Consider the following 21,856-nt stretch of genomic DNA (forward strand, 5'->3'; position numbering starts at 1 on the left):
GAGTATGGGGTACAATGTACCCCTACCCATTCACCTGCAAAAAAAGTACAAAAAAAACACAACACAGGGTAAAAATAGTTTATTGCACAGCTCCGGGGGTCTTCCGTATTCGGGGGTCTTCTCGCCAGGCTCCTCCGCTATCTTCTTCTAGCTCTTTTGCTAGCGGAGGAGCCTGGCTTTCTTCCTCGCCACCACCCTTCTTCCGACTTCAGGGGTCTTTTCCCCCTCTCCGGTCTTCTGTCGCCGCCGCCTTCCGTTCTTCTTCTTCTTCTCCTTCTTCTCCTGGAGATGTTGACTTGACGCTCTCTCCGGCTGCAATGCCAGGGACGCACTGCGCGGGGTCTTATATAGGGACAAGGGGCGGGGTCATCGGTTGATGTTGCATGGTACCCCTACCCATTCATCTGTAAAATAAAGTACAAAAAAACACAACACACAAGATAAAATAGTTTATTGCACACCTCCGGGGGTCTTCCGTCTTCGCTGGACTCCTCCGCTATCTTCTTCTAGCTCTTTTGCTAGCGGAGGAGCCCGGCTTACTTTCTCGCCGCGGCCTCTTCTTCTGACTTCGGGGGTCTTGTCCCCCTCTTCGGTTCTTCTGCCGTGCCACCGCGCCTTCTTATAGCTCTTTTACAGGCGGTGGCCCGGTCTTCTGTCGCCGCCGCCTTCCGTTCTTCTTCTTCTTCTCCTTCTTCTCCTGGAGATGTTGACTCGACGATCTCTCCGGCCGCAATGCCAGGGACGTGCTGCGCGGCGACTTATATAGGGACAAGGGGCGGGGTCATCGGTTGATGTCACATGGGTTGATGTCACATGTCGACAGTCCCAGCATCCTCCGGGACTGTGACATCGTAAGGGGGCGGGGTCACCATGCAACATCAACCGATGACCCCGCCCCTTGTCCCTATATAAGTCCCCGTGCAGTGCGTCCCTGGCATTGCGGCCGGAGAGAGCGTCAAGTCAACATCTCCAGGAGAAGAAGGAGAAGAAGAAGAAGAACGGAAGGCGGCGGCGGCGACAGAAGACCGTAGAGGGGGACAAGACCCCCGAAGTCGGAAGAAGGGCGGCGGCGAGGAAGAAAGCCGGGCTCCTCCGCTAGCAAAAGAGCTAGAAGAAGATAGCGGAGGAGTCCGGCGAGAAGACCCCCGAATACGGAAGACCCCCGGAGCTGTGCAATAAACTATTTTTACCCTGTGTTGTGTTTTTTTTGTACTTTTTTTGCAGGTGAATGGGTAGGGGTACATTGTACCCCATACTCATTCACATAGGGTGGGGGGCCGGTATCCGGGGGCCCCCTTATTAAAGGGGGCTCCCGGATTCCGATAAGCCCCTCGCCCGCAGACCCCGACAACCAATGGCCAGGGTTGTCGGGAAGAGGCCCTTGTCCTCATCAACATGGGGACAATGTGCTTTGGGGTGGGGGGGTGGCGCCCGGCCCCCCCTTCCCCAAGGCACCCCCCATGTTGAGGGCACGTGGCCTGGTACGGCTCAGGAGGGGGGCAGCTCGCTCGTCCCCCCCTTTCCTGGCCAGCGAGGTAGCGTGCTCGGACAAGGGTCTGATGTTGGCCTGGGGGGACCCCCACGCCGATTTTTTTCGGCGTTGGGGTTCCCCTTTAAGTCCATACCAGGTGGCGGGGCCAGCGACGTCTCCTTCGCGGGCCCTGCCTACCTGGAGACCCGCTCGAAATGAGCAGACTTTTCTCCGAGCGGGAAAAGTCCGTTCATTTCAAAAGTACGGCGGACTGGCACACACACGGCCGGATTGTCCGCCGAAATGCGAGTCCGGCGGGAAGATTGGAGTGCAAAACTACTTTCTAAGTCCGCCGTACTTTCGGGTCAAAAAAGTATGCCGGAGGCTACACACGGGGGGAATGTCCGGCGGACTTGAGTTTGCCGGACTTTTCCACCCGATTGTTTGATCGTGTGTACGCGGCATAAGAGTACCTGAACCTTTCCTCCTAACCCTCTGATCCTATACTAAGAGACTGTTCGTTAACTATATTTTTTGCAAATCAAAATCCCTTTAAGTGGATCTGTCATCAGTCTCTAAAGTTTCTGGGCCATCTACAGTACCATGGGAACCCCTAGACACAAATCGAGGTGAAGAAGGTAACGGTAAGCCCAATCAAACCAGCAGCTCCTTCGGGGGTTAGTGCTGCATTTACTACCCCCTGGCAAGGCACCTTGTCTCCATGTCCATAAGGATAATGGCTTGTTTACACTTGCTTCTTCAAAATGTACAGTCGTGGCCCAATGTTTTGAGAATGACACAAATATTCATTTTCACAGTCTGCTGCCTCACAAAACAAAAATTTTAATAGTAAATTAACACAAGGACTCCATGGTAAAAGTCAATCGTAAACAAAATAAATAAATAAACATTGCCCCCCAATGTAAATCCAACACCAGTCATGCAGTTCAGTGATGTAGATCCATTGTCAGTCATGAATTACCTATGCACCAATGAGCCCTATGACCAGACTATCGTTGTAAATTACTGCTCACCTGCTAGCTGCTGAATGTTAACAAACTTGCAGTGGAAGATGGCTGACATTGATAAAATATGATAGTGACCATATTTGGCCAATTATGTCACCCAGGATGCTTTCTGGTTTGTTTACAGTTTGGAACAATCCCACAGGCAGCTGAAAGGTGTTATTTACTGGTGGTAGTTATACCGCCACTAAATTAAATATTTCTGTGTACAGTAGTCAGAGGTTCAGGTGGGTGGCTGAATTGGTCAAATTTAGCCATTTAGTTTACCCATTTGACTAACTAATGCCGCGTACACACGGTCGAACTGTATGACGTACTTAGTCCGTCATACAATCCGACGGACAATCCGGCGTACTTTCCACTGAACGGACTTGACCACACACGGATACACAAACAGTCCGACGAAAGCTTGCGCGATGACGTACAGCACGTACGACGGGACTAGAAATAGGAAGTCCAAGACACAGCAAAGCCCTGTAAATCCTTTCTGGGCATGCGCCATTCTTAGTCCGTCGGACTAGCATACTGACGACCGTATTGTCCGCTGAAACCAAAGTACGACGGAAAGATTTTTGGAAAAACCGAAATTCTTAGTACTCCGGACTGCACGCTGAAAAAGTCAGCTGAAGCCCACACACGAGCGGATTGTCCGCTGAAATGTGTTTCAACTGACTAAGTACGTCATACAGTTCGACCGTGTGTACGCGGCATAAGAACAGCTTAGATTCAACTCATAGTTGACTAAAACCCACAGCTCATCTCTAATAAACACACGTTCCACTGTAAGTTCGAATCAGGCTCTTTGTCCAAGGCAGTTATTTCCTCAGGTGGTTTTATAGCCTAATGGGTTTCCATTTCTTTTATTGGTAATCTCACGTAGAGCATGTATAAAAAGCTTGTATCAAACACTTTTACTCACCACAACTTTCAGCTGTTTCCTGACTCCATCAGCCATGAATGCTCCGAAGACTGCCGCCTTCACCTCCACATCATGCATGCCAACTTCGAGAGGAACGATTATTAAAGGGACTGTGAAAGTTGAACTTGCTTTGACTGTGACATCTTTGGTATACTTCCTTGAAGGTGTGGAAAGGCTGCAGAATTTTGGGTTGTAAGTCAGGGTCACTCGCACCTGGAAGATAAACATATGCATGGATAATATTTTGCACAGTGGTTTGGTAATACTGCAGCTGCACACCTGGATAAAATTAGTAATGCTTAAATTGGGTTCAGAACTTGGACCTGAAACAGTGAATTGGGACTCCTGCTGTGAGCCGCTCGGTTCTTAGGTGTGAACCCAGCCTTAGTGAGTTTGTGATCAAAGGTGTCTGTTACTGCTAGTTCCCTCTGATTTCTTCTCAATGCCTTTCTCCTGAACTGATCTTGTGCTTGGTCATGAACTTTGTTTGTATGCTGGCTTCTTGGACTTTTGACTTATTTACTCTATCAATGCTTGCCTGATGTCCTTTTTTTACCTTGTCTCTGCAGATTCTCCCTCTCTTCCTAAAAGACAGGAGAACAGCGTCCTCTAAGTGTAGTAAGCAATTATTTTTAATGTAAATAATAGAATTAAAATACACTGACAACTGTGTAGTATAGATAGGTATGTAGTATCATCCGCTCTGACTACCAGGTGGAGAAGGGAAAGTCCAATACTGGTGTTATTGTGGCTGTGTCTCCACTGTGTTGTCTTTCATCCGGTCACACTGCTGGTTCACAATGCCTCCAGATAGTGAGAACTACGATCGGCGATGCACAAAGATGGACCTCACTTCTGGGTTGGTCGGTTGGGTCAGTGGGTGGTGCTTCACATTTGGCACATATGTGGTCCTTCTTCAGGCTTTGTTCGAAGGGTCACGCATTTCCCAAACACAAAGCACTGCCTGCTGACCAGGCCCAGAAATGAGGTCCGTCTGTGTTCGCCGCCAATTTTTCTTCTCACTATCCGGAGGCATTGTGAACCAGCAGTGTGACCGGATGAAAGACAACACCGCGGAGACAGAGCCACAATAACACCAGTTTAGGACTTTCCCTTCTCCACCCAGTAGTCGGAGTGAATGATACTACATGCCTATCTATACCACACTTTTTTGTGAGTGGATTTTAATTCTATTATTTACATTAAAAATAATTGCTTACTATACTTAGAGAGAGCTGTTCTCCTGTCTTTTGTGTATTTCAGAGATTCTTGCCTTCTAAACTTCGAACTGCATGGACATGGACAGTTATTATTATTATAATTGTTTTCCTTACATGGACTAATCTAAAAAGAACTGATCTATTCTCCAATTCCACCCACCCTCCCCCCTCCCCCCCCGCTTTATATGATATTGTTGTATCCAGAGTGCGCCATATCATCCTATTGTCTATATGTCCCTCTCTTCCTGTCTGGTGAAATTGTTTACCAATACATTAAGTGATGGGAATACTCACTAACAGTGACCCTAATTGCAGTAAAAATGAGACAGGTTCTCTAATCCTTCTCCGCTTTATCCAAAAATTGTAAAACATTTTGACTGGATGTAAATAGAGACTCAGCAAACATATATAAAGATATATATGGTCCCAAAGCAGGGGTTTATCTACTGCAAGGCAAACAAGGCATGGGGGGCAGTGTCGCCTCCAGGCAGAAGGGACACCATGACCAGTGGCGTTGCTATAGGGCTGTGGACCACACTGGGTTGACACCTGCCAGGCCACAGATTGACCATTTAGTGACAGAGGAGCAAAGCAGTACCAGGAGGTGAGGGGGCTGCTCCTCAGATCCCACAAGTAGCTCACATGGTAGAGCAGGTCTATGATCATGCCTTGGAAGCCTCGTTACACACAGCTGGTAAAAAGGAGTCAGTGGACTGCAGGAAGGTGAAAGTCCAGTTTTCATTTTTTTGGGGGGGAGGGGGCTGGGAGAACCTCCTGGTGTAGTATGGGGGGGTTTGGGGAGAGACCCTACTCTCTCACCCCCTCTCTCAACTCCCCTCCTCTCCCTCTCAACCTCCCTCACCAATCCCCCCATCCGCCCCCTCTCTTTTTCACCCCCCTCTCTCTCATCCTCCTTCTCTTTTTTTTTTTTTTTTGAAAAATGTTTATTCGGTTTTACAAACAAACAAAAATCACATAACATAGCCGGATAGCTTTACAGAGACATAAATCTGCATAATAAAGCAGCCAACAATACAAGTACACCAGTTAAGCAATTCGACTTTGCAACCCTTGGATTACAATCAGTTATAGTGGGTGAGACGAATGGTAAGAAATAACCAAAATAAAACAAACAGCAGCACAGTTAAAGGTTCAAGTCGTCAAGGAGGCTTGAAGTTAGCCGGATCTCCACATGAAAGTAGTTTAAGTCTACCCAGAGATATCCTCCTTCTCTTTCTCACCCCTCCCCCTCTCTCTCGCCCCCTTTCTTTATCTCTCATCCCTTTCTCTCTCTCTCTCTCTCTCTCTCTAACCCCCCCAATTGGAGGTGGAACTCTATTTTCAAGAGGTGGAGCTTAAAGCAGAAGGGGTAGGGCTTACAGGAAGGGGTGGCACAAATTTGGATGGGGGGCACCTGATTTTAGTCTTGCCTAGGGCAGCATAAACCAAAATACACCAACACCCTGAAGCAAGAAAAGAGCACAACTGGATGCAGCTCTCTGCATTCTACTCAGCAAAAAGTCACATTTTACAAGAAAGTGTAGGGGTTAATTATTTATTTTGTTTCTTAGTTCTGATGTAAGATCTAATGTAAGATGCCTGTGAAGATCTCACTTCACAATGTATATATTCTTAAGTTTTACACTAAGCAGAATTTCCATAATTTTTCATTTACCTTGAGATCTCTGTTTTCGTAATTGTAGAGCACGGCTCGAACTGCAACCTGTTCATTCCTCACTACCGAATAGGGCAGTTTCAGGTCAATAAAGAAACTCTTGAAGGCCTGGATATCCAATGGTTTGGCCACACAGATTCCTATTCATAGATAAAAGATGAAGATTTGGGAAAAATGTGTCTGTACAGTTGCTGTGTCCCAAAAGGCATCAACAGGAATGCCTGCACAGGGATACATGGAACACCGGTGCATCCCATGCAGGCAAAAGGTGTATTCTTAACTATGCACATTTGAAGGAGGCCGTAATCATTGTAAAGAGAATTAATTTTTTTAAAATAACAAACATGTTATACTTACTGCCACTGTGCAGCTTGTTTTGCACAGAGTGGCCCCGAACCTGTTCTTCTGGGCTCCCTCGGTGGCTGTCTCTGCTACCCCCCGCAAGTGCTTCTCACGTTAATGCGAGCTCCCTCGCATGGTGAGAAGCACTTGCGTTCGTGCTTCCGTGATATAGCCGCTCGCTGTATCACTCGGCCCTGCTCCCCGGCGCGCCGCGTCATTGGATGTGATTAATTCATAGAATGCATTAAGGTGATAAAATGTTTACCTTTACAACCCTGTTAGAAGTTTTTGAGTTGATTAATATCTTAAAAGATAAAAGTTTCTGAAAATATATGTAAGTTATATGTATGGTAAGTGATGGTTTCTGAAGGTCACAGAACAACACAGAGTTTAGATAGGAGTGGTTTTGCTGAGTAGGTATTTCTATTTTTGCGTTACTATGTCAGTACAATGGGTGGAGTTATGTTACTTATCTATATACTGAACCATATTGGGTATATATCCAAATGTGGGAGTTATTAGGATATGCTGACATAGCATCATGAAAAGTATAAGAATAGAGTAAGGTTATAGGAAAGTAGGATCGGTGGGAAGAGAAAGGATTCTACACTTTGGAGAATGTAGATCAGATGACCCTTTCCTCCTTCTGAGGCCATCACCATGCCATATGTTACCAGATGTCAATCTTGTCTTTGTTTATCTTTCTGAACAATAAACCAACTATTGAACGGACGAAGGATTCTTCAATTTCTACTCCTGAAAGTACGTTTGAAATGCCTTGGATGAAAAAATACATATCTCCGCTACACACCCTTTAGGAGAAGGGTTACTGATTCACATATTACACAAAGACTTTGCTATTCATTAAGAAACGCCCCTGTGAGTATGTAGAGTTTCCACTACATTTATACTACATTTACATTTTACTACTCTACACTCACTTTTAACAAACCCCTTTAAGCAAGTCTGCAGGTATCCATACTGTCTGGACAGACTGGGGTCCATAGAGGTATGTCAATGTATAAAGCATCATTTGAAATAGAACAAGCTGAATGGTGCTCTGTGTGACAACAAACTTTACCTTTTTATACATCAGGTCCTTCATTGTAATTGATTTCCTTTTATGAACCTTTGTTTTTGTAATAAACTATCTGGACATGATCAGCCTCATTTAAATGTTCTTTTCTATGAGTGGTATGGTATATGCAATACAATAACAGAAAGAGGGTATAGCAAACGTGTCAAATTTGAAAGTATCAATTACCATTCGTTTTTGATAAGCTGACAGCCAGCACCTCCCACGTGGTAATTGAGTCTTGTAGGTATTTGTTCTTCACCTGCTGTGTGGAGACACTGATGGAAGATGAACATATGAAAGAACAATGATTAATTTTGAATTATTGTTGCAAATTTACACAATGTTTATGCTTCCGACTTTTTTATTTAACATCAGAATCAAGTTTAATGGTCCTTGTTGCAGCTTTCTCTATTCATTGTAAAGTGTAATGCTGCGTACACATGATCGGACTTTCCGACGGGAAATGTTGGATGTGAGCTTGTTGGCTGAAAGTCCAACCGTGTGTATGCTCCATCTAACATTTGTTGTCGGACTTTCCACCAACAAATGTTGGCTAGCAGGTTCTCAAATTTTCCACCAACAAAAGTTTGTTGTTGGACTTTCCGATCATGTGTACACAAAATTTCACGCATTCTCGGAATCAAGCAGAAGGAGCCACACTGGCTATTGAACTTCCTTTTTATTGGATCGTCGTACGTCTTGTACGTCACCACGTTCCCACTTTCGTAATTGTTGGCCAACATTTGTGTGACTGTGTGTATGCAAGACAAGTTGGAGCCAACAACCTTGGAATGTCCGATCGTGTGTACGCGGCATTATACTTACTCCACTGCACCAGCATATGTAGCTTTCACTAGTGATGGGCCGAACAAACCAGGGTTCAGGGCAGGTTCACCATGGATAAAAGTCAGATACTGAATCTAAACCCCACAAAAGTTAATGAGTGTAAATGTTATGAAACATTAACGGTCATTTCCTAGGCTAATAGGCAAGGGATTATCTAACAAATGGCATGGGGGCAGCAATTAAACTGGCCATTGACATATAACAATTTGGCCGATTCAGCAGGAACTGGGTGATTTTCAATGCAGCTATGGGCAGGCTGGAAATCTAGCAATTTTCTTTCCTTCCACACATGATTGAAGAAAAAGACATTGAATAATATATGGCCTGCCTTAGTGGAAAGATTTTATTAAATAACATGCCTGGAGGGTGCCCTGACCCTGCCCGTGAAGTGGCACATCTGTGCAATGTACACTATATTACCAAAAGTATTGGGATGCCTGTCTTTATGGACCTTGCTTTGTGCACTGGTCTAAATGATTTGATGGAGGGGGGATTTTGGTGTGGGGTTGGGCTTGGTCCCTTAGTTCCAGTGAAGGGAACTCTTAAGGCGTCAGCATACCAAGACATTTTGGACAATGTCATGCTCCCAACTTTGTGCGAACAATTTGGAGATGGCCCCTTCCTGCTCCAACATGACTGCGCACCAGCGCACAAACAAGGTCCATAAAGACATGGATGAGCGAGTTTGGGGTGGAGGAACTTGACTGGCCTCAGGACTATTTTTAAGGTATGGCAAAAGGGGCAGCTGCCCTGGGCCCTGTCATTGTTGTGGGGCCCAAAGCAGCTGCCTCATACTTGCCAACTATCCTGGTTTAAATTCCCTCGTCCTTTGAGGTTTTAGTCCAGTGCTGTGTCCCAATATCTCAGTGTGAAGTACTGCTACTAATGCTGCCCAGGTCTGCCCTATTGTTGTGTAAAGATGACTCACCTGCAGACCCTGTGTTTACATGTAAATTACCAGCATTCATATGTAAATAGGTGCAGCCAACGGCATTGATATGAATATCATGCCCCCCTGAGGTCATATCCAGGTCATATCCACAGTAATCTCTAGCAACCAATAAACAAGCAGAAATCATGTGCTGTAACCTCTAGCAACCATTCAGTGAGCGGTAGTGATACACTGTAACCTTTGGCAACAAATCGCAATAGCTGCCTGATCTTATTCAGTAAACAGATTTTGAGTCTAACTGCTATTTATTGTATGTCTAAGAGCAGGCGGAGAGCAAAACTGCATGGGGGGGCTCCAAGAAAGGTTATGCCCAGGGTCCTATGGATTAAGACTGGGATGCCATTAAAGTTCATGTGCACACGCAGGCAATACTTTTGACAATATAGTGTAGGTGTTGTTGATGGGGGACACCCAAAACACAGAAGAAAAATGTCATGGGGCTCCTCCCCAATTCTTATTTCACAGTTGGTATTCATTTTATGATGCAAAAAAAAAATGGTCCCCACAAAAAATAAGGAAAATTGTGAGACCCCCCCCCCCAAAAAAAAAAAAACACACTAGACCCTTATCTGAGTATGATTGTACTGAATCCCAGTCATGTCTGACCATATATGTCATATATATATATATATATATATATATATATATATATATATATATATATATATATATATATGACATATATATATATATATATATATACATATATGCAATTTGACGTATGCTCGGAGGCATTAAACTTCATTTTCTCCACTCGTCACGGTGTTGTACCTCACCGCGTTCTTGGCGGTCGAAAGTTCAGAGAACTTTTGTGTGACCGTGTGTATGCAAGCCAAGCTTGAGCAAAATTACATGGGAAAAACCATCCAAGATTTTTCCAACGAAAAACCCACTCGTGTGTACGGGGCATTGAGGAGGGGTGGGCTCCCTCCGGGCATACCTGGCCTTAATCTATCCATCATTATATATGAGCTCCTACTATGAAAATTCTTAAAATGTATAGCATTAGGACTGCAGTACACTGAGGGGCTGTAACGAGGCCTCTGCATTTTTCCCATATATTTGCAAATGTGTGCATACTAAACCCCTTGTTTTAATGTGAACTGTTAGCCCTTGTACACACAGTCGGATATTCCGACGGAAAATGTCCGATTGGACCGTGTTGTCGGATAATCCGACCGTCTGTGGGCTCCATCAGACTGTTTGCGTCGGAATATCCGACCAACAAAATTTGAGAGCTGGCTATAAAATTTTCCGACAACATGATCCGATTTGCGTCAGTTCCGATCGTGTGTAGCCTAGTCCGACGGACAAGGTGCCACAGGATAAATTCTGAGACGGAAGCACTCGGTCAGGTAAAACTACCGTTCGTAATCGATATAGCACATTCGTCACGCTGTAATGTTAAAAATTCGATTTTTCTTTATAATGCTATAAAAATTAAGTTGTTTTGCTGCTCATATTCACACACACTTCTCCCAAACGTATTTCTTTATTCTTTTTCCTCATTTCATTAATACAATATTTTAATTTGCCACATCTCCCCAATCATTTTTTTGGGGTTTTAAATTTGGTGGTTGGTTTTTTAATCAAGATCTCCTTTTTTGACAGTTTTCTCATCTTCGCAATTTTTTTGGTGTGTTTTGTGTGTCAAATTACCACAACACCATTATTATCTTATTATTTTATTGTTTTCTTTTTCATCTAGAGGAGGTTGTTTGGTGTTATTAATTTGACTTAGTATTTTTGAAATGTACCTGCCTACTCACAAATAAACTGTCCTTTTTGAAGTAAAACACATAGGCAAGTATTTCTTGAACCCAAAAAAAACCTTTATTTAGGTGTCAGAAACAAATAAAGAGGGAGGCAGCGCTGGAGAAACTGTGGAGATTAGCGAAGCCTTTGGCCCCCAGGGCACACATCAACTATTTAAACACAAAAATTGGTGGCCTGAGGAGTACATATCTGAGGGAGAACAGTATGGTCCTGAAGTCCAAGAAACCTGGAGCAGCAGCAGCTGACATCAATGTCCCCAGGCTGTGGTCCTACAAGAGCCTGCATCTTCTGTCAGACCAGACTGAACCCAGGTCATCACTCTCTGGTCTTCCTTCCACGCTTCCTTCCAGGCTGTGGCTGTGATGCTGGAGGTGTGGCAGAAGGAGGAGGAGCATGGTCCAAATCACACAAGTGTGTTATTTGTGTGATTTGGCCCAACAACCCCTTATTAAGTGTGTGGTTAATGAGCTCCTCACACAAGAGGTGTGAGGTGTGAGGAGCTGGTGTTTGCAGGCAGCCAAGGCAGCAAAGGCCTCTTGATATGTGGGGGTGGCTTTGAGGGCCGCTGAAGCCTCCCCAATTAGCTTCAGAGCTGACTCCTCCACATACCCCCTTTCTGGCCCTTTTGGGTGGAAAGCGGAGGGGAGGGACCTGGGATTGAGTCAGGCTTCTAGGCCTGCCCACCTCTTGGCTGCCACTTACCCCTGCCTCCTCCTGGCTGCCCCGTTCCACAACCACCTCCTGGCTGCTGCATTCCACACCCTCCTCCTGGCTGATGTCTTCCTGTGCATGAAAAATGGACATAGTTTTAGTTTTTGGTTCATCAAACACACACACAATTTTCAGAGGAACGACTATGATGGGAAGTGTAGACCTTACCCAAACCCAAATGTCAGAAAGGCCAAGATCATGACTAAAGCTGTGAAGAGTCTTCAGAAGAATTTTGGTGTACGACGATCCAAGGATCAACAGAGAAAACGCTGGTCAGACCTGAAACTGAGGGAGCACGAGCAGTACAGAAGGATCAAGCGAATTCTTCAAAAAAGTAAGTAGTTGTCGTGTGTTCATCTGATTATTCTTGCTTGCATACTGCTCCATGTGCTTTGATTTAATGTTGTTGTACATTTTAAAATGGATACTTTCATGTTCATGGGTTCAAACGTTCGTAATAAACATAGTTCGTTAGCCCACTCCAAAACGATTTTTTGCCAAGTTGCACTTGACTACATTTGTTCACACAACAGGTAAGTATTCCAGCTTTAGAAAGTGTCAAAAATAATGTTTTCACCTTTGAACTCTGCCAAAAAACACAATTGTACGACACTTCCAAGCAATGTTTCATATTCCTTTTTCTGCCCTCAAATATCTGTGTGCTAAGTATTCCTTTTTTACATTCTCATAGGGAGAGAAGACTCGGGACATCTGAGGACACCAGGGACCCCACACCTCCCAAAGAAGGGGAAATACCTACACCAGAAGCAGAGGAGGAAGGAGAGATTGTCGAATTTGGCACCACAACAGGTGAGTGTCGGAGACCACAGCTTCTGGTAAGCTAATCAATGTAAGGCCTGCATATTTATAAAACATGGTGTGTGTTTTTTGGTTTCTTTTTTTGGTGATGTGGATGTTGTGGAAGAAGAATCGCATTTTACCAGTGAAAGTGCCCAGATCCTCATTGGGGAGATAATGGGGTGCAATCGCGATTTAGAGAATATCGAGCAAAACATCAATGATGTTCAGCAAAAGGGGGAGGAGGAAAAATGGACACTTTTTGATTCCCAATTTGTGTATATCTTCCAAATTTGGCCTTTCCAGGGGTGACACCCCATCTGATGAAGGCAATATCAGCACAGTTTGTACATACTCATGTCTGATATTGTGTTCACTTTCCAAAGTTGAACTTTGTAAGTTCCTGTGTACTGTATGTTATGCTTTGATACATGCCTGTTTACAGAAAAACGCCAAGTTAGAAAAATGTTACCAAAAATAATGTTTTATATACACCAAATATGTTGGTTTGTTGTAAAACCCTTTTCTAAACGCACATGTGAATGTGCTTTGAGTAAAAAGTTAAATTATTAACAATGTGTGGCTTCCTTTTTCAATGCTCAAAAGCAGTATTTGTAGTAAAGTTGTTGTTTTCTGTGGCAATGGGTGGTATTTACTAAAGGCAACTCCACTTTGCACTCCAAGTGCAGTTTCAGGTGCACTTTTGCAGTGCACTTGTAGTGCATAGTGGATTAGCCTTTAGTAAATAACACCCACAGTGATGTTTAAATTTCCCCAATCACGCCATTTTCATGACCCCACATATTTCTGCATGGTGCTGAAAATGAGCAATATTTTTGTCAGTAATGCACTACATACATTAAAAACAAAAACAAGGTGTGTGTGTAGCAGACCCACAACATAATAAGATTATCTGAAGAAGAGTCTGGCACCTCATCTTGCTCTGAAATTGGGTTTGCACTGTTGTAGAAAAAGGCCCAAAAAAATCCCAAATAAAAGAGACACCTAAAACAAAGCAAAGCAGTAAATGAAAACAAAGTTTATTGGAGTTTCAAAGAAAAATATATAAAAAAAATGCCTCTCAGACATTGTCTGGTATATCAATGCCCCCCCTACCCACAAAGTACTCCACATATCTTGATCTGACCTTGCAGGCACTTTGGGGGGGGCAAGCCAGGACGACCAGCTGCAAGGGCCGTCAGGTTGACATTTTCCAGTAAGTCTGCATCAGGCCACAACTGAGGCCACATAGTTTGCTGAGTGTCTTTTCTTAAAATTGTGCAGAATGCAGCATGAAAGCACAATATGATTGAGTTTATATTCCGCCATGTGGATTGGAGTAAAAAATAGGCGGAACCAGCTGGCCATTATCCCGAAAGTGTTCTCCACTACTCTACTACTCTACTACTACTCTACTACTATGCAAATTAAAGATCCTCTGGTCCGGGGTAAGGGTCCTCATCGGGAAAGGCCGCATCAGATGGTTTGCCAGAGCAAACGCCTCATCCGGAAAGAAAACAAAGGGGAGTCCTTCCACATTCTCCTCTGGAGGTGGCAATCCCAAACTGCCACTCTGGAGACGCCAGTAGAACTCCGTCCACGCGAACACTCCACCATACGGCCATTTTTCCCCACGTCCACATACAGGAAGTCATATGTCACTGACACCACCGCCAACATCACGATACTATTATACCCCTTGTAATTATAATAGTAGGACCCCGAGCTGGTGGGTGGAACGATGCAGACGTGTTTCCCATCAATTGCACCTTCACAATGGGGAAAGTCCCAACGGCTGGAAAAGTGGGAGGCCACAGTCTGCCATTCGTGTGGCGTTGAAGGAAACTGTGGAGTCAAACAAGAAAAAAAAATTGTCATTTTGCACATCAACATTGCAAACAGATTAGACACAAACATTTTTGGCCAAGATCAGTATAACATTTTTGGAAATGAGTATTTAAAGCTAAAAGTATAAGATCCCCTTATCAGATTCCTCACCCCCCCCCCCCCCCATCTGATGGCCCATTGCAAAATTTAGGGGGGGGGGGGTGTTTTGGACAGATAACCCTCTCCACTTCATTGAGAGCTGAATGCATAAATAATGTGGGATACTTTGGCCAGACCCTCCTTACTTACACTACTGGCAGCCCACCAGACGGGTAAGAAGTGTCACAAAAAAAATAACAAAATGAAGCACATTTTGACATTCTGCTATTACCTATCAAGATAATAATAGGAGAAAAAAAAACCCTTTAAACTGTAGCATCTGAAAGTATTGAGGCAGGCTCTTGCACTACATGCTTTGGTAAATTCATCCATAAATCTGACCAGAAAAGAGGTAGGTATAGTGTGTATTGGGTTTGGCAAAGTCAGCTGATAGAGGATTGCTATCTGCTGACCTAGCAGTTAGGGGGAGGGGGGTTCCTAATGAGTTTGGCCCACCAAAAAAAAACCTCTGGCACTCTGCATGAATTTAAGCATACACATAACATTTGTACACATTTTAGTGGGTGTTTAGGGGAAAGAAATACTATGGAGCTGACAAAATACATTGCTAAGTGACTAGGCTATAGGTTTATGGGCCCAGAAGGTCATGCTGGGGAAGTTAGTGAAGACAAATATGCATGAAGGACAAAAAAGGAACTTTAAAATCTTCCAGCATGCATGAGGACAAAGGTGCACAGCATATCAATTACAGCATATTGCAATCATGGTAATTAGGGAATGAGGAAAGAAATACAATACATTAGCAAACATTAAATACATAGAATGTGATGTTAAAGGAGAAAACTTACCTTAATATAGTCCTTCTGCAGGACCTGTATGATGGCAGAACAGGTCTCTGGAATAATGATTCCCAGAGCCTGGGGGGAGATACCTGTCGAGAACTTCAGGTCCTGAAGACTTCTCGCTGTCGCCAAGTACCGCAACGTGGTGATGAGCCTCTGCTCCGGTGTGATGGCTTACCACATGCAGGTATCCTGCCTGGTAATATAAGGGGACAGTAAAGCCAACAGATAGTGAAAAACGTCATCCAGAGATAATTCCTGAAACCATCAGGATTATTCTCAAGAAGCAAAGGCATGTGCAAGAATTGGTTTAAAATGTGGCTTAAAACGGTAAGCTGGTCAGAACGGACAACAGAAAGCACCGATAAACAGCAAGGTCTGAAAGAACGAACTGAAAACCAGAAACAAAGCAAAGGCATGTGCAAGAACTGGTTAAGCTGGAGCAACCAATTCTTGGTTCCCGAACTCTTCCTCGCCCTGTTCATGGACTGGGCTTGTGTCAAAGCTAAAAGCCCAACACCAAGCCCCTGCACAGCACAAACTCTATGACGAGTACGTACACGAAACATGGCTTAAAATGGTCGGCTGGTCAGAACGGACAACAGAAAGCACCGATAAACAGCAAGGCCTGATAGAACAAACTGAAAACCAGAAACGAGAGGACAATAAGCACTGTAAATCAAAGCAGACTATATACCAAGATACAGTCCACAATGACCAACAAATGCGAACTGACTACACGCACTGATATTCAGATACGCACCGACAAGTACAGACTGAAGAGCATTAATGATCTGAAGTACAAATCTGAAAAGCACAAATCGTCTCTTACCAAACTTCTACTAACACGAGATAAACACGAGATCAGCAAAAGGAGCCCAAAGGGTGCCACACGTGATGCTGAACTTCCCTTTTCTAGTCCCGTCGTACGCAGTTTACGTCACCGCGTTTTTGTCAACCGGAAAATTCCGCCAACTTTGTCCAACCGTGTGTATGCAACATCACTTCCGGACTAAATCCGTCTGAATTTATCCGGCGGATTTTGTGGTCAGAATGTCCAACCGTGTGTACAAGGGCTTAGACAGGAAGATCTTGTTTCCCAGCTTTTACGTGAGCTGGGAATTTTTCTTAACATGTGTCGCCCTTCCATAGGATCCTTGCGGTAAATGCCAGTTATAGGTTGGGGTGGTTGCCATTTGTTTGTCAATAAGAACCCATGCCTTTATTTATAAAAGCTGTCATTTGGCAGGAGTGAATAGATGTGGGTGACCAGTCACAATTTTTTCTTTTGGGTGGGTGCCGGGCATTGTTATTGACTTCGATCTACATCATTGATTATAGTAATTGATGATTGATGTGCATTGTGGGCATTGTTTTTTGTACTTGGCAAAAACTGTCTCTGTGATTATTTGCACTTTTCTTTTTTCCTGAAGGCGTGGTGTATCTGGGTGCCCCCTTATTGTTAAAGGGTGCTTCTGGGTGGTTTGAAGGGCATAAGGTTGCTGAGGGCATGTGGAATGGTGTGGTTCAGTATGATGGAGGATTGTCCACTTCTTTCCTTGCCTGCCAGGTTGCATGCTTGATTTTAAAGTCTGGTGTGGATTTTTAGGTGGACCTAACTTTTTTATTATTGGATAGGGTTTCCTATAAAAATTCATACCAGAACTAAAGTGAGAACCCCCATGCTGTGTTTTTTTTTTTTTTTTTGCTTATATAACTGAGGATTCCCGGCCATGTGAGTGAATGGGGCAAGTGATTTTACTGGTTGCTAAGGACTCAGCGGTGCCTGCAACTGCCAGTGTTATTGACAACCATTGGCAGAGAGATACTGTCATTTATAATCACGGTAGTAATACTGCTATCATGCATGACTTTAATTTTCCACCAAATGGGTAATGCCAGCCATAGACAGTGCAAATTTATTTCCTGCAACAACAAATTGCAGGAAGAAATCTGCACGATTCCCCTATCAGTATAGACATTGCTGACAGGAGAATCCCTCCTTGCCGAGACATTGTCTACTCCCAAAGGGGGGTCAGCCATCCCCACCGGGAGAAGACAGTGATTATCCTTATTATCGATCAACTTGGTACATTCAGCCTGCCCATTAATGGTTTGAATCTCAGCCAGTTCCTGCTGAACTAGCCGAGATTCAAATCATGTTGGGCAGACCTAAGTGTTTGGCCATTTGTTCCAATGCCTGAACAGCCAAGGTTTGGTCCAAACCCAAGTTAGACTCATCTCTAGTCATCACTAAAGTCTGTGACATCCTGTATACACCAGGAACTCACCCATTAGCATCGGGTTTTGCTGTAATTTTGATAATATTCCACAGCCAACTCTCATCAAATACACTCCGAACTGAAATTTCTTCATCCTTCATGTAATCACCTTCATTGTCACCTGGAGGGAAGGAAGCAGATTAGAGGCAAAACTCTCAAATATATTTCAGAATAGGCATGGCTTCTTCAGGGTTTAAAGTGCATCTGTAGCCAAAACTTTTTTAGATTAACTCTGCAAAGACAGTCTTTGTAGTCTGATCTCCCTGTTGTACAGATTTTTTTTTTATTTAGCTGTAATAAAGTCTCCAAAAAAAGGTAGCATTCCTGTATAAAGCACATCACCTGCTGGTTTCAAGTTGGATGTATAAATAAGCAGTATTCCATATTTAAATCGTAATTAAATACATGTGAATTTTTGTTAAAAACATGAAGAAAATATATGCAAAACACGCAAACCATGTTCATTGTTTTTGTTAGACATGTGAAAGGAATATATAAGATTAACCACTTCAGCCCCGGACCATTTTGCTGGTCAAAGACCAGACCACTTTTTTCGATTCGGCACTGCGTCAATTTAACTGACAATTGCGCGGTCGTGCGACTTGGCTCCCAAACAAAATTGACGTCCTTTTTTTCCTACAAATAGGGCTTTCTTTTGGTGGTATTTGATCACCCCTGCAGTTTTTATTTTTTGCGCTATAAACAAAAATAGAGCGGCAATTTTGAAAAAAACGCATTATTTTTTACTTTTTGTTATAATAAATATCCCCAAAAATATATAAAAAAACATTTTTTCCCTCAGTTTAGGCCGATACATATTCTTCTACATATCTTTGGTAAAAAAAAAAATCTCAATAAGCGATTATTGATTGGTTTGCGCAAAAGTTATAGCGTTTACAAAATCGGGGATAGTTTTATGGCATTTTTATTAATATTTTTTTTTTACTAGTAATGGCGGCGATCAGTGATTTTTATTGTGACTGCGACATTATGGCGGACACATCGGACATTTTTGACACATTTTTGGGAAGGTAAGGAAGACCAGGACCAAACAGACAGAAAGATCTTCTGGACCGAAACCCAGAAGCACGTGATGTCAGTACCTTAATTACCCTCTCCCAGAATGCACAACAAGAGGACAGTCCCACTGGGCTGGTTCCGAGAAAGAATGACACTCAATGCGCCTAGCTAAACTACGTTCTCACACCTGCCAGTGATGACAGCGCCACCTGTGGCTGAGCAGAACACAGTGCAATTCAGCTAGACTGGTACTGAAACCATTTGGTATAATTGACACTAAAACCCAACTGTGGTTTTAGGAACTTTAAATAGGAAAAAACACATAGCGCGTGCTCTTCAGGAGCCGGCGCTACATTCATAAAACAGAACCAGAGACAACTCCCTCCCTCCCACCTGGCTGCTTCCTCTTCCCAATCCTCCTAACTGACATACACATGGAGACTCCCCAGGGCAAGATTAGATGGAGACTTGACACAATGCTGTCTTCAAGCGACACCTGCTACAGCTGTGAGTCTCCACCATTGTCTGTCCCTTCACCGTGCTAATCTACTCACTGTCTCTCCTTGCTCTTTCCTGCTGCCTCTCCGGTTAGGGTCCCTCCAACTGCCTCCTGTGGTGGGATCTTTCCAGACCAGCCTCCCAAGCTCCAGCCTGACTTAAATCCCCAGACCAGCCTCCCGAGCTCCAGCCTGAGGCAAATCCCCTCCCCAGCAGGGGTACCTCAGGGACCACCAATAGCCTCCCTTAGCATTGCTTTACAATCAACCACCCGACTCTCCTGTTGACATGGCTCATGTCTATCTAAGGGCTTTTTAGTTCTCTTATATAGGGACAAGAAACAGGGAAAGGGCAAGTAGTTGGACAGAGGTCCTCCATTCAACTACTTGCCCTTTCCCGTTTCTTTTCCCTTTATAATTTTTTAACTAATTACCTAAATTATGGAGGTACCCCATTTTTATTAGACAAATTTGTCTCTTTTTGCCCCCCCAAAAATTAGTAGTTTGTGATCCATCTCTTAAATGTGTTTTCTTTTTAGTTCTCTGCCAAGCCATCAACCTGGGGATTGGCTAAAGGCCCCTAAATATTCAAGGCAACCCCTCCTAGCCTTAACCCACTATCTTACAGAACATTCTCCAACATTATAGAAACAGGGGGAGGCACCAGAGAGCTGCCAAGATGAGTCATCCAGCCCTGGCCTCTAATAACCCTGACCCCGATTCAGTTACTCATACACACTAGAGGATACTACACTAATAATATTCAAATTGAGTTCCAATGGTGGATATGCTGTGCACCATGTCCACAGTACTGAAGATACAGACTGAAATAGAAAGCAAAATGTGATTTTTAGGTGCAAGGAACTCCCAGGAAGGAAAAAATGTTATTGTATTATTAAAAATAAGATTTTTTTTCACATACTGTATAGGTCAACATGACAAAGTTAAAATATTTTTTTGTTAAAAACCATGTTCCTAATGACCATGTTTTTATTGAAAGTGGGTTAACAATTAGCATTTTCTATTTTAACAAAAAACAACTAACAAAATGGTATATCAGGTGTACACCTGTTCACCATTAGTTACTAGCTGAACTTACTGGTGAAAAATTCTCATTGAGAGGAGTTGGCGCAATTATGTTTGGTATGGTGACTGTGATATGAAAGTGATGTATGCAGCTGCGGCCCCGTCTGTATGTTTTTAATACAATTGACAACGTTGTCAATGTTTTTAAATTCGTTTGTGATACTTGTAAAACCTTTTCTTCCACATGGTGTTGTACTAATTAAAATAGTGGGGTTTTTTGTAATAAAATTATTTTTGCACTAATTCCAGTGTTCGTTAGTGACCTACTTTTGGAGATATTCTCTTTTCTCCAACTTTTTTGTTTATGCGGGTTGGATCACACGGACTGCATTCACAAATTAATGTGAATGTGCATCCTTTAATTCGTTTATAATTAACCTTGTGGTAGATCCTGGCACCCCTGTTATTTATAAGAAATAAAACCCATCAGGGTTTAGTTCCTCTTTAAGCTGGCCATAGATGGATCGAATCTCGGACAGTTTAGCACAGACTGGGCAAGATTTTAGCCATCTTCGGGCAGGGTGGATATACCCAAGTCAATCCATCGATTGACTGGAGTACCAGCAGCCTGGTGGATTTTTTTTACATGTGTTTACTGCCAGTGGCTATAGCCGCTAGCAGTAATCATTGTGTTCTGCCAGTCGGGAAGGCTCCCCGTCGGCAGAGCGCATTAACACTTCAGGAGGGAAGAAGGGAAGAAAATTGCTTAATTCCCCCATGAACACAGTCAGTGTTCAAGGGGGAATTAAGCAATATTCTTCCCTTCTACCCATGGTGGAAGAAAACAAAGTTTAATCAATGGCTTGCCTTAGTAAACCCCCCTCAATTATTGTGCTTTATACCATTCTGTCACAATGAAAGTCTTTTAGCTGGCTGACTCATTGAAGACAATGCCTTCCCTGTGTGGCTAATATCCTAACTCTACAGTTAAAGTGGTTGTAAACCCTTACAAACCACTTTGACCTACAGGTAAGCCTAGATTAAGGCTTACCTGTAGGTCCAAGAAATATCTCCTAAACCTATACGGTTTAGGAGATATTTACCTGAAGACAGCCACACACAGTGGCGCGCAGGCGCACTGGGTAAGCCGCAGATCGCGGCGATATGCCACGAGTGTCGGCTTCCGTGCGCGGGAGTGACATCATCGCTGCTCCGGCGAATCACAGCGCCGGAGCAGCGAGACCCACAGAGACCCACCAAGAAGATGGATGCTCGGAACTACAGGGGACAGCGGTGACTTCGCTGGCTCCTGTGTCAGGTAAGTGAAACATAATGGACAATTATGCTTTACCTTTGCAGGGAATCAAAGAGGAAGTAAACCCATCAGGGTTTACTTCCTCTTTAAGTAAAGAGGATGTGTAATTACAAA

At 43.7% G+C, this 21,856-nt stretch overlaps 1 protein-coding gene across 1 annotated transcript in view; it reads right to left on the reverse strand.

The window, feature by feature from the left end:
* LOC143962293 (complement C3-like) overlaps window positions 1–21,856 on the reverse strand; it is a 298,490-nt gene that overhangs the window by 128,131 nt on the left and 148,503 nt on the right. Inside the window, 4 exon segments of the mRNA XM_077471596.1 lie at window positions 3,416–3,628; window positions 6,311–6,450; window positions 7,917–8,005; window positions 17,894–18,005. Of these exon segments, the coding sequence (XP_077327722.1) occupies window positions 3,416–3,628; window positions 6,311–6,450; window positions 7,917–8,005; window positions 17,894–18,005 (554 nt within the window).

The sequence above is a fragment of the Lithobates pipiens genome, unplaced genomic scaffold (genome assembly GCF_037356315.1).
Source record: "Lithobates pipiens isolate NorthernLeopardFrog02 unplaced genomic scaffold, aLitPip1_a1.2 Scaffold_8, whole genome shotgun sequence".
NCBI lineage: Eukaryota > Metazoa > Chordata > Amphibia > Anura > Ranidae > Lithobates > Lithobates pipiens.